General features: G+C 35.0%; 1 protein-coding gene across 3 annotated transcripts in view; it reads right to left on the reverse strand.

The window, feature by feature from the left end:
- The window catches only part of CABCOCO1 (ciliary associated calcium binding coiled-coil 1), a 104644-nt gene that overhangs the window by 60301 nt on the left and 26535 nt on the right, over positions 1 to 17808 (reverse strand). For all 3 annotated transcript variants that reach the window (XM_007963336.3, XM_007963337.3, XM_038009186.2), the window contains exon 5: positions 16762 to 16834. In XM_007963336.3, the coding sequence (XP_007961527.1) occupies positions 16762 to 16834 (73 nt within the window). The remainder of the gene's footprint in view (positions 1 to 16761; positions 16835 to 17808) is intronic.

A 17808-nucleotide genomic window follows, 5' to 3' on the forward strand; every position in this document is an offset into this window, starting at 1 on the left:
CAGTAAGCTTTCTGGACACCACACACATATGTGAACAACCCAATTCAGAATCTCATTTGAGGATCAGTTTCCTGAGGCCATTCCTGGTATCAATTACTATAGAGTTAGAGTTCTAAGAGAAAATAGTGCACTGAAAATGGGTCATTGAGGAGGGTTTAATAAAAGGACTTCATACAAAGGTGCAGGCTGGTTTGAGGGAAAGTAACGGGGATGGCACAGCACCCTATCTTTGTTATCCCTCGGGTGATTGGGAAAGAGGAAGGAACAGTTTCCAGAACGCAGGGAGAAGAGCTGCATAGACAGGACAGAAACTATAACCTGTGAAGGATGCACCCAACATGTAGTGATTCAATGCGGAGGGAGCTGGGAATGAAACCACCTCAGCCTCGCGCTTTCTCCCACCCAGGCACCCTGCTGGCACAGGTAGAAGCCCAGGAAGCAAAGGAGCCTCTGCATGGTTTCCATAACATTAGCATTCTGAGGCACGTAGTAGGGTAGAAAAAGGGGTCTGGAGAGGCAAATACAAGATGTCCAAGCAGTAGGCCAAATATTTAACATGGGACTGTTTATGTTATTTAAAATGCATTTGGGAAGCAGCTATGTTCAATTATAATTGTTTTTCCCTAGATAACTAATTATGTTGAATAGGTGACTGCATTCATTTTGTGAAAGCGGAACAATTAAATATTCAGAATTCAGCCAAAGAGTTTATCTTAAGGAACATTTCAAGTTTTGAAAAATTTACATTTATATCAGTTATGCTCATTTGCATTTAATGATCATATTATTTCAAAAACATTCATTATTTAACGAAGAATAATGAACTGCGTTCCCTTCTCTTTTCTCAATTTTGACTGTAATTTAATACACGGTACAGTGTTGGTTTTCATAAACTGCACATAAACTGAAGCATATATATTTGGTTAGCAGTATTTATTATATAAAAAGAGCATCATGGGGTTCTTGGGTAGAAAGTATAAAGAAATGGAGAGGGTTGTAAAAGAATAATTGAAAATAACTTCATTACACTATTATTTATATCATCCTTTATTCTTTTAGAGTGCATGTTTGGAAGGCAGTAATTTAAACTAAGTTCTATTTTGTTTGGGTTTTAACTGTTGAAACTTCTGTAGGTAATCAATATCACATGCTGCTTAACTGAAAAATGATCTAAACAGTCTTTTTCATTCAAGGTTGTCTTTGATACTTTTAAGGATTAACTCAAAGTCTTTGCAGAGGAAACTTGGGACAGCAGTTAGGTTTATGGAGATTAGTCATAGATTTCATGTTTTTAAAATATGGTTGAAGAGGTGTTCACCCTCTATGGTTGTTGTGAAGATTATGTGTGTGTGATATTTAAAGCGCTTAGTGCCTAGAATACAGTAAATGCTCAACTAACTCCACTTCCCTTTGCCCTACACATTTGCCTGGTTAACAGGTTATGCCCAGACCTCTTCACAAAGATAATAAACTCTGAGGAGCCTTCCTTGATCCACTGATTATAAGAAGCCCTCTAATATATCTCTTTAGAGTAACCTCTATTTTTCCTTTACAGTACTTGGTTTGTAATTACATGCCTGTGGGTTTACTAAATTAATGTCTGTTTCTCTTGCTAGACTCTTAGCATTTTGAAACTGTGTTTGTTTTTCTAGCCAGTGTCACACGATAGCAGTAAAAGTAATATTTGTACAGGAACTGACTGACAGAAAGTCTCCAGAGTACTTAGAATGCTGGTAGGCATACTGCATTTGTTCGATAAATACCTTGATAATCAGGTGGCCACAGACACTGACCTGTAAAATGCATTTAGAAGAAAATGATCTTGAACCCAGAATTGTTCCTGAGAGGAAAGTACTTGCTGGGCTTTATCTGTACAGCAGCTTTGATCATGTGAAATTAAAATGTATGCTTCTTCCTGTTCTAGAAGGTGAAGAAGCCACAGAGTACATAGAGTCCAATGTCTGTCTGGCTCAGGTACCAGATAAGGTTTTAAAGTTATCAGTATTGAGTCTTGCTCACAAAAGGCTTAGCTTCAAACACTGAAGCACCTCTCTCCATAACTTCAGTCTCAATTGTTAAGAAAATATTTTTCAAATGAATAAATTTTGTTTGTGCAAGTCAAAAGAATTTGAAGTTTCCTTATACTATGAACAGATATTTATTAAGCACCTATTATGTACAATGGTTTGGGAGACAAGCCATTCATGGAGGAGAACTGTTTTTTTTTTTTTTAACCAGAAATCCAAGGGGACTTTTCTGAAATTGAAGAGCAATAACAGGAGGCTAGAGTGGGTTGTGCAAGGAGTAGCCAGACACAGGGGAGGAGAAAATGAAAAAAAAAAAGAGAAAAGTAAGCATTTTGGGGCTGATTGAAATATGGGGCAAAAGAGAGATTTCAGCTGCTGTTATGAATGGGAACTGTATTGTTACCTATTGCTATGTAACAAATTACCCCAAGCCTGGGCGCTTAAAACAGCAAATATTTAGAAACACACAATTCTGTGGGTCAGGGGTCTGAGCGCAGTCTAGCTATGTGGTACTTGCTCAGGGTCTTTCATGATGTTTCAGTCAAGCTGTCAATCAGGCCTGCATTCATCTTAGGGATCAACTAGAGGAGGATCTACTTCCAAGCTCACTCAGGCATCTGTAGGTGGGCCTCAGGCTCTCGCCTTGTGGGCCTCTCCAGATGCTGCCGAGTGTCCTTATAGTGTAGCAACAGGCATCACCAGTGCAAGAGAGAGATCAAGAGAGGAACCAAGATAGAAGCCACAGGTTTTTTATAGCCTCATCTTAGAAGTGGTATTCTGCCATTTCTGCCATATTCTATTCACTAGAAGAAAGGCACTAAGCCAAACCCACTTTCAAGGGGAAAGAAATTAAGTTCTAGAACATTTGGAAGAATTTGGGCATATATTTTTATGTGTGTGTGTGTGTGTGTGTATGTGTGTGTGTATATATATTTATATAATATAATATATATATTTATATAATATAATATATGTATTTATATAATATATTATATTATATATTTATATAATAGAATATATTTATATAATATAATATAAATATATATATATTTAGACAGGGTTTCACCCTGTCACACAGGCTAGAATGCAGTGGCACGATCTCGGCTCACTGCAACCTCCACCTCCCAGGTTCAAGCGATTCTCCTGACTCAGCCTCCTGAGTAGGTGGAATTACAGGTGCCTGCCACCATGCCCAGCTAATTTTTTTTTGTATTTTTAGTAGAGATGGGGGTTTCACCACATTGGCCAGGCTGGTCTCGAACTACTGGCCTCAAGTGTTCCATCTGCCCACCTCGGCCTCCCAAAGTGTTGGGATTACAGGCGTGAGCCACTGTGCCTGGCCTTTGCACATATTTTTAAAACTAACAGAAAACTTAGGAGAGTATCCAGGTCTCTGTGTGATGCCCTATGTATCATCTTTGGGCTGAGCTTTTAAAGAAAGCTAAAGATATATAGTAAGGAGTCACCATTTCCCTCAAGCTCCTAGGAATCAGTTGTGTGTAGGGGGCAGCAAGAGGAGTTTATGTGAGTGCATATGTGAGAGAGAGAGAAAGAGAGAGAGAGAGTGTATGAGTGAGAGAGAGAGAGAGCGAGAGAGAGCGCGAGAGAGAGCAGAGGCAGGCTTGAAGGCCGCCTGGCTAAAGTCAGATTACATATAAATTGATACCAAAAAGCACAGTGCCTTAGTTCAAATCAATGGTGGTCTACAGGAGGGAGGATTTAGCATGGTCTACAGAAGTCAGAAAAGTCTTCATAGAAGAAACATGAATTGCTCCAGATCATGAATATTAGTACGTTGTATTTATTTAATGTATTTTGCTTATCACTGAGGAAAATATCATTCAAGTCAGATTTCCGCTCTTTAAGTGAAGCAAAATAACTGGGTTCATTTGTGAGCTTATATTATGTCTTTTTTTCCAATCTAAAATACTTTATCTTTTTTATATGAAAGTCCCTCATTCTTTAAGTTACTGTGTATCGAATAGGAGCAGAAAAAAATTCCTAGAATAATGGATGATCTATCTCTTTGGTGCTCCCGCTGTTTAGAGTATGACATGTGTACGTGTGTGTGTGTGTGCGTGTGCGCGCGTGCCTCCTCACAAGCTTTGGTACATTTATATGATACTGTATGTACCAGGCATGCAAATCTTGAAATAAGGGAAAGTAGGTTGCATCTCTCATCTAAATTCTTCTTAGTTCAAAATCAGTGCTCTGGGAGCTATGAAACTCCATATTCATCAGTCAAACTTGCCACTTGTGCTGTGGTCATTAGTGGTTCAGGCCAACAGAAGAAAAAGCAACTTCCCTCTACCACATCTCCCCTTATATTATTTCCTTGATCGAGCACAGAGCTATTTTGCCACAGAGAACTTTGTTGTTTTTTTTTTCCCTCTTCACTCCTATAATGTCAATGGTGCCGATGCAGCTGCATAATTTGCATAGAAAGTTTCTCAATTCTGCCATCAGAATACCAATCAGGTGGCCTCTTTCTAAGCATGTTTATTCTTTCTTAATTGACTCTTCACTTGCATGCTTTCCTGCACAATGCATATCTGCTTGCATATTCTCAGCCATCTGTCAAACACTCACCAAGCCTAAAGAGTGGCCTCATAAGCCAACTTGAACACTATGAAAACATTAGTATGTGGCCCAGTATTATAGAACTGTGATCAAAATCTTTTTTTTTAAAAAAAAAAACAATAAAAATATATCACCCTAGAGTCTGGGTTGACTTACATTGACATGTAAGTCTGCATTCACCAAGATAGAGCCAGCTACATATTTATGGTAAGTGACCTTTTAGTTATAAACAACTGCATTTATCCACTCCAACTGTAAGCAATCCTACATGATTTCCAACCCATAGAAAGGAATTCACTTTGTCATTCTATTAGTAATTGCTACCCAGAGTAAGACTGGCTGATCATAAATTCTGGACTTTACTAATGAGAATAACATTTGGAAGTATACTCGTCGGAAGAATAGGACAAAATAGCTTAAATTGGAAGTCCTAAAAAATCCTAGAAAAATCTAGGTTTGATGGTCACATACTCATAGATTATCTAGTTCAATTTCCCGTCTAGTGCTTTAAACAACTTCAGAAAATATCATTCAACAAAAGCCATATTGCTAAACTTGAAATATATTCAATGAAGATGTAACCTATTACCTCTCAATTCATTCCAACAAACTTAAAGTGCCATCTGTCTGCCAGGACCTGTGCTGAGAGTTGGTAGTATAAAACTGAGGAAGGCCTAAGCCTCTGCCCTCCCACATTTCATCCCTTCCATTTCTAGATACTTCTATATTTAGAAAGAGATTGCATTTATTTAGTAAAAATCCTCCCTAGAAGATCCAGCGATCTTTGGTTTGCCATCTGGGAGTTATGCAGACAAGACAAATCTCTTCTTTATCTTGCTAGTCCTTTAGATTTGAAGACAGTTATTATATCCACTCTGAATCTTTTCTTTTTCAGAGGCCTCTGGTCCTGGAAAATCCAGGTTATTTTCCTTTGAAAACATTTTGAGTTGAAAATGTTCACTTCAAAATGTGGGTTGCTGAACCTGATACAGTTAACTTTAGGCATGCATGTCTGGGCATCCTAAAAAAGACTGAAAAGAACACTTTAAGCCAGAAGTGTGGATTATTAATGGATTCTGTGGGTTTGTAATCACAGAATGGAAACATGATTTTTCTTAGACTGCATTCATCCCCCCAAGTCCTGCCATCTATTGGCCAGATAGTATCATAAATAGCAGAGTAAATCCCCTTAGCTAAAGCCCTTGTTTTCTAGGTCGTATTGTTATCACCCTGGACATTTTTTATGACTTCTATAACTTATGAATAATAACATACTCATCCTCGAGTAATAATTAAATCTTCATTTGCAATAGAACCTTTTGCTTTAGGGAAAAAGAGCACTGCCTGATCACATAAACATGAAATGCATCTGTTCAAAATAAAACAGACATTTTTATAATGTTATGCATTTTTTAAAAGTTAAATAAGCAAGGAAAAAAGAAATAATGCTGAGTAAGGAAAATAAAAGGGAATGGAGTAAAACTTTGGTAGTTTAAGCTGTTACTTTTTAAAAACGAGAACATGTATATATGCTATAATACATGCTGATTGCAAAAAATAATTTCAGAAAAATAATTTCATAAAGACAAGTACAAAGGAAAGAGAAAGTGAAGATTATCTGGTATACCATTGACATCAAATACTCTTCATCATTTTCTTGACAACCCAGGATTACTGCTAATAATTTGATGTATGTCCTTCGGGACTTGTTCTCTCTCTCTCTGTTTATATCTATGTATACATATACATACACAGATGTGGATGTAAAACTATAAATGTATACATATACATATGTATATGTTCTGTCTCTCTCTCTGTATGTATATGTATACATACATGTGGATGTAAAACTATAAACTGCAGTCACAAGGGACACAATTTAGTAGCTTGTTATCAAATAATTAACACAGTGTGAATAACTTTCCATTGTAAGTACAACACTATATGAATACTCTTAATGATGACAGAATTATATAGAGGCACCATAAGAATTTTAAACTTCCTTCTAATAACAGACATTTGACTACTCTACAGTTTTTTTTCCATTATAATCAAATGTATGCACCCATATTTCTGCCCATTGTCTGATTATCTACTTGGGATAAACCCAGTGGACAATCCTTGGCTCAAAAGGTAAATACAAATAAAAAATTTGATATATCTTGCCAAACCACTCTCTGAAAAGTTTACCAATTTACATTCTTCCCAGCGGTGTATGAGAATGCCATTCATCACATTCTCACAAGCCAATGGTTTCATTTTAATTTTTGAGAATTTGATTTTTGTTGAATCTATGTTTCTTTGGGTACTATAAAGGGTGAAAATCTTTGCATAAGTTTATTGGCTATTTATATATTTTCTCTTGTAAATATGCTTTGTTAATTTTCCCATTATTGTGGTAACCTTTTTCTTATTGATCATATAGAATATTAAGACTATTATGTCTTTTTTGTCATTTATACTGGAAATTTTATTTTTAGAGTTTGATTTTTAAATTCGTTTATGATGTTTCCTTCCCCTAGAATAGAAATTTTAAATTTTGATATAGTCAATAATATTAGTGGCCTCTGGTATCTTACAGTCTTGACTTACAATGGGCTATAGTTAGCCATTTCCCAAGGTGGTCCATATAAGGCAGTTTATAATAAAAAACATGACTAATATAAACATGTGTTATTCTATTACCAGCTTTTAATTTCCTGGTCATGGACTTAATGATTAATAATTTAAGAGATTGATCTAGGTTTTTCAGTCTACACACCAAAATAATATTTTCCAAATATAACTTTGTGTAATCAATCAATAAAATAAAACCTTCCTCCTTTACATTAATTGATTTAGTAAACAGTTATTGAACACTAGGTGAATGTATGTAATTCCTATACTCAGAAAAACAGGAGAAACAATAATGTCAGTTACCCGGATCTCATGGAATTATAGATAGTAATTGGTTGCCTGAGATATCACTTTATAATTAGAAGTCAATTTCTAGGAGAGTGTGTGATGACAGTATTTTTGAACAAGACATTTAATGTTGGGGAAATAACAAGTAAAAGGTAATTAAGAGAAAGTACTTTTTATTCCTTCCTTCTTTGCTCACTTTTTTTTTTTTTTCTGTAAGAACAGTGTCTCTCAGACGAAGCTATGAGGAGATAGTAGGCATGGGTTGGTAGAAAAATGTTGGAGAACTTTTCAGGCAGCAGTAAGAACAGCCTCATACTGCAAGGCAGAGGGAAATGAGAAAGCTGCAATTACGAAAAGGCCAACCTAGCTCTATCAGAGAACTGGTCACAGAGGAGCTAAGATTGATGCTCCTGGGGCAACAGATGGGAAGACTTGGGTGACAGACTCAAGAGTTGAGATGCCATGTGATCTGTGATGGAAATCATCTTTAAATTATGCTCCTGACATTTATCAATTATTTTGCTGGAGACAGATTCCTTGAATTTCTCTTAAAAGATTTATATTTAGAGAGGGATGATTATTTTTCTGTGCTTTGGAGAAAAAGGACTGGAGTGAAATTTGATAAATTGTATATCCAAGAATCAACCATTTTCTTTAAATGATAGATTCTAAAGTCAGTTAGTCACACATGCCAGGTAGAGCAGGTAGAGTTATTTTAACACAACAATTTCTGATTGATTTTCTTTAGCAACACCCAATGTGAGTAGGTCAAACTACAAATTATGCCCTGTATGATTTTCCCTTCCAGTAGTTTGCTAATAGGATCATCCAACAAGAAAAAAGCCTTTTTCAAGATTAAAAACATCATCTGGATAAGTTTAGATTATTTTGATAGGTCCATCTCAAGGGTAAACTGAAGAGAAAAAAGGTATCTTTATGGCTATGCTTCAGTTGCCTTCCTCCTTTCCAAAATATGATCTAATGTGCAATGCTGTTTTGGTCCTCTTTTTTCTTAAAAGGGTGAATGTTTACATAAGTCTCAGAGTTTGTTTATTCAGGACACTATAACCTTGTAGTTTAAAGAAAGAAAATAAAATTTATGTTTTTATATGGTTATTTTCTGCCACAAAGCTAACGATGTTTTAGCATAGTGTCATTAACACCCACAATCTGTGTGGGTTTTGAAATAAGGAAGGGAAAAGTGTTTTATTTTGTTTTTGCTATAGGAATAAGTGCTCAGAACATGAAATTATATACAGTTGACATTCACTGACTTTAGAGAGGTACATTTATTGACCTTAAGTGGTATTATTTCAGGTTATGAAAGGCTGCCAAAATGTGACTCTAGTCAAGGTAACCACTTAGGCATGTTTATGATTTTCTTTAAATATCCTTCTAAATATATCATATTTATTATAGTCAGATTCTGCTACAGAACCGCTTTTGAAAACAGGGCCTCCACCAACGACTGCATGGTCTGTACAATGCACAACTCCATTAAACACGTGGACTGCAATGTGAATGGTGCCCCTGGAGCTGTGCAATGGGGCTTATGTGAAAAATGTCCATGCTGCAAAATAAAATCTTGAAACTGAGTGACTGAGTTGGCTTAAATGGTTACAAGTAAAGCTATACCTATCTATCACATTTTGTAAGTTAGAGAAATTATTAAAGCAGATTTATTCTTATGTTTTTATATCCAAACACAAATGCGTATATATGTGTGTGTGTGTTGAAATGCATACATAGGATATAACCTTTGAAAATAAAAATGATCTAAGATTTGATGTGTTGCCACTTTGGTGAAATTAAGCTGAATAAATATTTTTACAATATGATAAATATGCATAATTCATGATATAAATTTTATTTTCTTGGGGAAAATTTGGGATGTTATAGCACAACACCAGATTTTTACTCTATAAATGACTTTTTAGCTAAACCTAGTTTATATTGAAAATTTTAATATGGTAGCAACACACTTGTAAAGCACTTAATTTTATGGATTGAGAGTTCACGTATTTTTTCCCATGCAGCCTTTCATCTTGTAAAAACCCAGATGAAGTCACTCTATCAATATGTTAGTATATAAGCTTGTTTATATGCTGCACTTAATTCACAAAATGTGCCTTAGTACTATACTTCTCGGGAATGAACTAGGGAATAATTTTATTATCGTACAAAAATATGTGAAGACATTCACATTGTAAAAGCCTAACATTAAATCTGAAATATACAGAATAAAATGTCCCTTTTCACATCCTATTCCATTCCTATTTCCACCCAGCTACCCAAAGGTAAGCCATATTAATTGTTAATATAAATTATTTTGGTTTTTATACAATCACTTACATGCATATACACATCTATATATTTTCATTTTTATTTGCTTTTAAAAATAAATGGGAACACTATTCATATTGTTCTACTTCTACACTTTTTAAATTAAGAATATATTGTAGAGATATTAACATAACCATACATAGGAATCTACTACATTCATTCTAAAGACTTGATAGTTTTTTATAGTGTGACTGTACTTCATTTTATTTAAATGAATGTACACATGAAGTATTTATTGAGTACTTCATTTAAATAAAGTATTTCCCTTCTGATTTACCTTCTGCAATTTTTAGCTGTAATAAACCATGCTTTGATGAATATTCAGGTATGAATAGCTTTATATAATATGAGTACATATGTCTATAGAGAAGATACTTTGAATTTAGGGAAGAAAGATATTCACATTCACAAAAACTTTATAGATTTTGCCAATCTTCTCTCTACAGTGGCTTTACGAATTTAACATTGCACCAACTAAATATAGCTATGTTTTCGTGCAGCCTCATTAACAAGATATTAATCCATCTTTTTACTATTAGCCAATCTTATATTGAAGAAATACATATTTTTTGCAGGTCCTTGATAACTATTAAGGTTGGATATCTTTGTATCTGTTTATTGGTAAAGTATGTTATCTGTTCATATTCTTTGCCCATGTTTCTGTTGCCTTGTTTGCCTTTTTCTTATTTTATCAAAGAAACTATTTGTGTATAAAATATTTTTGGGCTGGAATTGGTGGCTCACACCTGTAATCCTAGCACTTTAGGAGGCTGAAGCTGAAGGATCTCTTGAGGCCAGGAATTCAAGATCAGCCTGGGCAGCAAAGTGAGATCTCCATCTCAACCAAAAAAAAAAAAAAAAATTAGCTGGGTATGAGGGTGTGTGTCTGCAGTCCCAGCTACATGGGAGGCTGAGGTGGAAGGATCACTTGAGCCCAGGAGTTCGAAGCTGCAGTGAGCTATAATCATACCACTGCATTCCAGCCTGAGGAAAAGAATGACACCCCATCTCTAAAACGATAAAAAAAAAATTTTTTTTGACCTTCGTATGTTAATTTGCAAATGTTTTCTCCCAGTGACTTAACAAAATTTTATTCACAGTATTTTTCATCACATGTTAAAAAAATGTATATAGCCAATTCCACAATTAAACTATTTTCCTTAATATTTTTCTTATATTTATTACTATAGTTTTGCATTTTAAATTTAGTACTTCAACTGATTTTGTTGTTCCATCTTCCTCCTCTCTTAGCTTAGCATTATCATTATTCAGTGCTTACCCCAAGGATATAATATGCATCCTCAACTTATTAAATATTTATAAATAAGTACTTTTACTTTCCTCAAACAACAGGAGGGGCTTAGAAAACTGACTCACTTACCTCGCTCTCAACTTATATGCTATTGTCATCGTGTATTTTAAACCTCACAAAGCATTTTGTGTAACACGTTTGATATTAATTTAGATTGATCTATCTATCTATCTATCCATCCATCCATCCATCCATCCATCCATCCATCCATCCATCCTAATCTGTCCCGTTTCACTTGCTCTTCATTCCTTTCTATTTCTCTCACTTGCTGTTTGGAATCATTTTCTTATGCCCAGAGAGCACCCGTTAGTACTTCCTTTAGTGTGTTTTTAGTGTGTTTCTGTTTGTAATAAATTTTCTTATTTTTTTAATCTAAAAATCCCTTTATTAAAATCCTCATATTGTCTGTTCATATTCTTTGCCCATGTTTGCACTGCCTTGTTTGCCTTTTTCTTATTTTATCACAGAAAGTGTTTTTTCTTGGAATGAAGTTCTAGATTGACAGTTATTTTCTTAAGACGATTTGGAATTACTTTGTGGTCCTCTGGCTCTCATTGTTACTGTTGAGAAGTTGGCTGTCAGTCTTTTTGTTGCTTCTCTGAAGGACATATGACTTTTGTTTTCTATGGCCGGGTTTAAGATTGTCTTCATCTTTCGTTTTTAGAAATTTTACTATAATATGCTTAGGTGGGGATTGACATGTATTTGAGGTTCAAGTAAATCCTAAATCTGTGTCCTAATGGTGTTGACTAGTTCTGGAAAATTAACTCTTCACATGTGACTTCTATATTCTCATTCTAGAATTGACTTTTGTTCTCTCGTTATACCTTTTACTATATCCATACTCTCTCATCCATTTTCTGTGTTTACCATGCTTTTGCATCCCCATGCTTTATTTTAGATTTTTTCTTTTGATTTATCTTCCAGTTTACTAATTTTTCTCTTCAGCTATGGACTAACTTGTTAAACACATCCACTTGGTTTTGAATTTTTATTGTATTTTTCTATTTCAGAACTTCCATTTAATATGGTAATCATTTTTATCTGCTAAAATTTATACATTTTATTTTCAAGAATATTTTTTAGAATATTTCTTAAGGATAATTATTTTCAAGTACATGACCAATTACTCCATCATCTGGAACACTTGTGGTCTATTTTTGTTTTCTGTGTGGTTTTTATTATGTAACAGACATTGGTTATGAAAAACTGTTGATACAATCTGGAGTGTAGCATGATTTTATTTTACAGAGGAAGTTAACAACACTATACACAGCTAACCTGAATCCACCAGAAATGGAGAAAATTTGGAATTGAAGTTCAGTCCATGGTAGTTAGGGCTGATGTCCTAAAATGTGGTCTTGTGCAGACCCAACATGCTACTTGTAAAATTTGCTATATTCTTTTCCCCCTCCAATTTTTGTTCTCCTAGCTCCATGTGTCTACCAAAGCTTCACTTCTCAGCTTTTAAGCTTCTTAGCCACCTTTTCCAAACTTTTAGATGCCTATAGGTAGAAAGCATTTGTGACTGTCAGGCTCATAATCTTTTTTGAGCTTTGCTAGCTGAGCTTTCAAATATTTAAGTCTTAACACAATCTTGTCCAGTTTTTCCAGTTGTTTTCAGTGGAAGTGTTGACCAAATTATAGTTTGCCATTAAGGAATATGTCTTCCATTATGGGAAATGAACCTCTTAATAAATTGGATTTAGTTTTAAGTTTGGTATAAGGTAAAAATCTCATTTGTTTTTAACAAACACATAGCCAATTATCCCAAGTAACTTTACATGCCAATTTACTAAATATTTGTATATGCCACATACTAAAAATCCAAATATGCACAGGTTTATTTCTAAATTTCATATTTAAGAAAAATGAACAATAATAATTAAGGATTAAAAAGAACTATGAGAAGGAGATGACAAGACAGTTGATAAAGTTGTGGCCTCTTCCTCCAACTTCCAGGCCAACAGTGTGACATCTTCAAATCTCCCTTTTTCTGACTCTGACCCTCCTGTCTCTCTCTTTCTCTTACATGGAGATTACATTGATCCCACTTCAGTAATCTAGAATAATCGCTCCATCTCAAATTCATAAACTTAATCAAACCTGCAAAGTCCCTTTTACCATGTAAAGGAATACACTAACAAGTTCCAGGAATTAGTAACAGTCATCATCAACTATGTGTCCAATATTCAAATGCTTCGATGATCTCATAACTGTTTTGTGTTTGTGGTTTGGCTTGTCTATCTGTCTGTTTGAAGTAGGATCCAAATAAGATACCTACGTTGAATTTGATTCAGTCATCTTTTAATCCACAGGTTCACCTTTTATGTTTCTGTTATTTCTTTACAATTTAATTGTTGAATATTCCATGTCTTCTGTCCTATAGGATCTCCTATACCCTGGTTTGCTAATTGCCTTTTTGTGATATCCTTAACATATTCCTTTATCTTCCATATTTCCAGTAAATGGGAAGTTAGTGTTAGAAGACCGACTAAAAGACTATCCAGTTCAAACTGCAAGAGCAATTTATATGGGGTTTTGTATAATTTTATTAACAAGCAAGTGATGTCTGGTTTTCTTTCTTTTTGTGATGTCAGGAGCTACTCATCATCATTACCTAGATCTATTATTTTATTAAAGGTTGACAAATGGTGATATTCTATTTCATCATTCTGTTCTCACTTATGAAATGGACACTTCTATGATTAGAGGGGATTTATGTTTTTTTCTCATCTATCCATGATTAAAGAAACTAAATTTCATCAGTGTTATCTAACTTGAATGCTTGCCTAAGAGTTAAATTTCAAACATTCGTGTGTTTGTCTTGTGGCCATTATTTGGTCCCAGCGCCCTGATATCAGCATGAATAATCATATTACTGGGGCAGGCCCCTACCTCCTCCATGAAAGGTTGTTAATTAAAAAACAGATATTTGTACCAAAGGTTAGCAAACACTTCTAAAATGTCATAAAATACTTTCACTAATCCTTTAAAATGCCATGAGGGGCCTAATTCTTAAAGACCCAACATCATTCTCTTAAAGATTTTTTTTTTTATTGCCCTGGTCAGCCTGGGGAAAATACAAATGACAATGGAAAATAAAGCAGCCAATCCCTGTCTACTTTCTCCATTTTATCTTTCCATAGTGTAAATGTCACCTAAATATATCCTTACAATATCGAAGAAAGGCATGATTGTGTAATTAACAAAGGAAAAGGGAGTTCTTTCTGAAATTTTTTCTTGATCACTCTAAATATCTACTTATGCTGTTATTGAAGCCACTATCATTTCCCCAAAGTTTTGCTTGAATAGATGAGATAGGATTATATTCCAAACTGATAATTATTGCAAGGGCTGTCACACGATATGATGTAATTCTGACATGGAAACGTTTTTCAGTGAAACTTTGTCAAGTGACACCTAATTTAAGCTACAGTATGAGGAGACTGCAAAGAAGTAATTTTTAGGAAAGTCAGAAGCAAAAAGGGTTCCTTGTTTTCTGGCAGTTCACTTTTAAAAGGCTGGCATTAGAACAAGTACCCAAATGAAGAGTGAGGAATGGTGACTGAGGTGTTTATGAAGCAAGTAATTTATAAATTCCAGAATAACAATACCCAGGAAGTCAGAAGAGCTGGCATGTTCCATGTGTTTCTTAATATCAGGAAAATTACAAAGGTAATGTGAATATCCCCTTACTCACTGTTTATTTCTGATTATTGCCACTCCTGTCCCTGGTACTTCTAGGAGGCAGCAAAGCCCCCTAAAGTAATTGAGGACCTACAGAAGCACTATTTTTTAATGGCATCTTTAGTCTCCTTAAAATGATTTCCTGGAATCTACAAGGAACTTAAACAAATTTACAAGAAAAAAACAAACAACCCCGTCAAAAAGTGGGTGAAGGACATGAACAGACACTTCTCAAAAGAAGACATTTATGTAGCCAAGAAACATATGAAAAGAAGCTCATCATTACTGATCATTAGAGAAATGCAAATCAAAACCACAATGAGATACCATCTCTTGGCAGTTAGAATGGCGATCATTAAAAAGTCAGGAAACAACAGATGCTGGAGAGGATATGGAGAAACAGGAATGCTTTTACACTGTTGGTGGGAGTGTAAATTAGTTCAACCATTGTGGAAGACAGTGTAGCAATTCCTCAAGGATCTAGAACCAGAAATACTATTTGACCCAGCAATCCTATTACTGGGTATATACCCAAAGGATTATAAATCATGCTACTATAAAGACACATGCACACACATGTTTATTGCAGGAGTATTCACAGTAGTAAATATTTGAAACCAACCGAAATGCCCATCAATGACAGATTGGATAAAGAAAATGTGGCACATATACACCATAGAATACTATATAGCCATAAAAAAAGGATGAGTTCCTGTCCTTTGCAGGGACATGGATGAAGCTGGAAACCATCATTCTCAGCAAACTAACACAGAAACAGAAAACCAAACACTGCATGTTCTCACTCATAAGTGGGAGTTGAACAATGAGAACACATGGACACAGGGAGGGGAACATCACATACCAGGGCCTGTCGGGGAGTGGGGAGTAAAGGGAGGGATAGTATCAGGAGAAATACCTAATGTAGATGACGGGTTGACAGGTGCAGCAAACCACCTGGCACGTGTATAGCTATTTAACAAACCTGCACGTTCTGCCCATATATCCCAGAACTTAAAGTATAATAAAAAATAAAACAAAATAAAGTAAAAAAAATGTTTTCCTACTCAGGATTCATTTCTAGGAATTACAAATATATGACTAGAAGTAAGCCTGTTTGAAAGTGTCTCCAGATAGACCTTTCATTGTAGAACTGCTGTCCTAGGCACTGAATTGTTTATGTAGTATTAATTGAGGGGTTACTGTATCCAACATTGTACTATATGCTGTAGCAGAAAAGCAGCAGATATCCTTGTCTTCAGGAAAATTACTGTTGAGTTGTACTGACTATATCAACCCACAGGAAACAATTAGGAAACCATATAACACGGTGAATATTGATATGCTTATTGGTGCGACAGTAGCCCAAACTCAGCAATAAGAGATCAGTTGGCACACAATAATAGGATTGATTACAGAGTTTGTCTAAACCTTTTGTTTGGGATTATGATACAATTAAGGTAAGTTTGATTCATTGAGGAAGTGGGATTTAAATTAGGTCTTAAACAATGAGTAGAATGAAAAAAAAGCGAAATTAGAAGGGATTTCACTGAGTTATCATTACATTTACTTTACATAATTATTCTTTTTGCAAATTACTAGTTTATCAGTTTTTCTGATTTTATTTTTATGAAGACATATGTACCTTATCCAATAGAACTTTGTCAAATAATCCATAAATACACAAAGTATAAATGATTAACAATGCTTTTAATGCCAAAAGACAGCTTATTTTCCTAATCCAAAGATCGCTTTATACAATTATTCTTTTTGCAACCTACGAGTTGGTTATATTAACACTTGAATAATCTTGACAAGAAGTTGCTTTAAGCAGTTAAAGATCCAGATGCTGATCAGCATGCATTAAGTGATTCTGCTTAATTGGTTCCATCTAGATAAATTACTTACCTCAGTTCCTATCACAATTTCTTCCCTGGCAGAGAAGAACATAAACTCGTATAGCTTGTAGTGTTGAAATAAGCTGAAATATAAAATAAATGTGCACTCTGATATGTTGATTTCAGGAAAAAAACCCCCACAATATGTAAAGACATTTATTAAAGGAAACTTCATATTGACTAAGCTGATGCTATCAAACACCAAAATAGAGTTAGTACCCTCCTTTATTCCAAAAGAAATTGTCTGGAAATGCTAAGAAATTACGAGTTTTAGTTTTTAAGGAGCTGACAATATAACACAATACCTAGAATAATATCAGTAAATCCATCTGTAATGAGTGGGTAAGTTAGAAATAAGGGAGAAATTGGATGGCATCTTGACTTTTCCTAGCTTAAAAGCAAATAATGCACCATTCCTAAATAACATGAAACTTCACATTATTTGCTATGTTTTGCTGCAAACAAGAGTCATTTTCCTCTGGAAAAATGGCACTGAATTATATAATCTACCTCTATATCAATTACTTCTCACATTCTCAAACTGTTTCAATGTTAAATTAATCTCTAATAATACCTGAAAAATGAGGGTGCATGAATTAAAATCCATTTAGAAAATGTCTGAGTTTTCTGCAGAATATTCGGTCACACATGAAAGGGAAACATTAATTTAAGAAAGATAATTCCTTCATGCTTGTAATCCCAGCACTTTGGGAGGCCAAGGCGGGCAGATCACAAGGTTAGGAGATTGAGACCATCCTGGGTAACACGGTGAAACCCCACCTCTACTAAAAATACAAAAAATTAGCCGGGCGTGGTGGCAGGCGCCTGTAGTCCCAGCTACTTGGGACGCTGAGGTGGGAGAGTGGCCTGGACCCAGGAGGCGGAGCTTGCAGTGAGCCAAGATCATGCCACTACACTCCAGCCTGGGCGACAGAAAAAAAAAGATCATTTCTTCAGTTCTTACCCTAAAGACTAGGTGGTCAGCATACCAAACCCTACAAAGAACCAAAGGATAGGAGGTCCTTAAAATAAGTATTCTAGTAAGTTTAAGGAGCAA

The sequence above is a fragment of the Chlorocebus sabaeus genome, chromosome 9 (assembly GCF_047675955.1).
Source record: "Chlorocebus sabaeus isolate Y175 chromosome 9, mChlSab1.0.hap1, whole genome shotgun sequence".
NCBI lineage: Eukaryota > Metazoa > Chordata > Mammalia > Primates > Cercopithecidae > Chlorocebus > Chlorocebus sabaeus.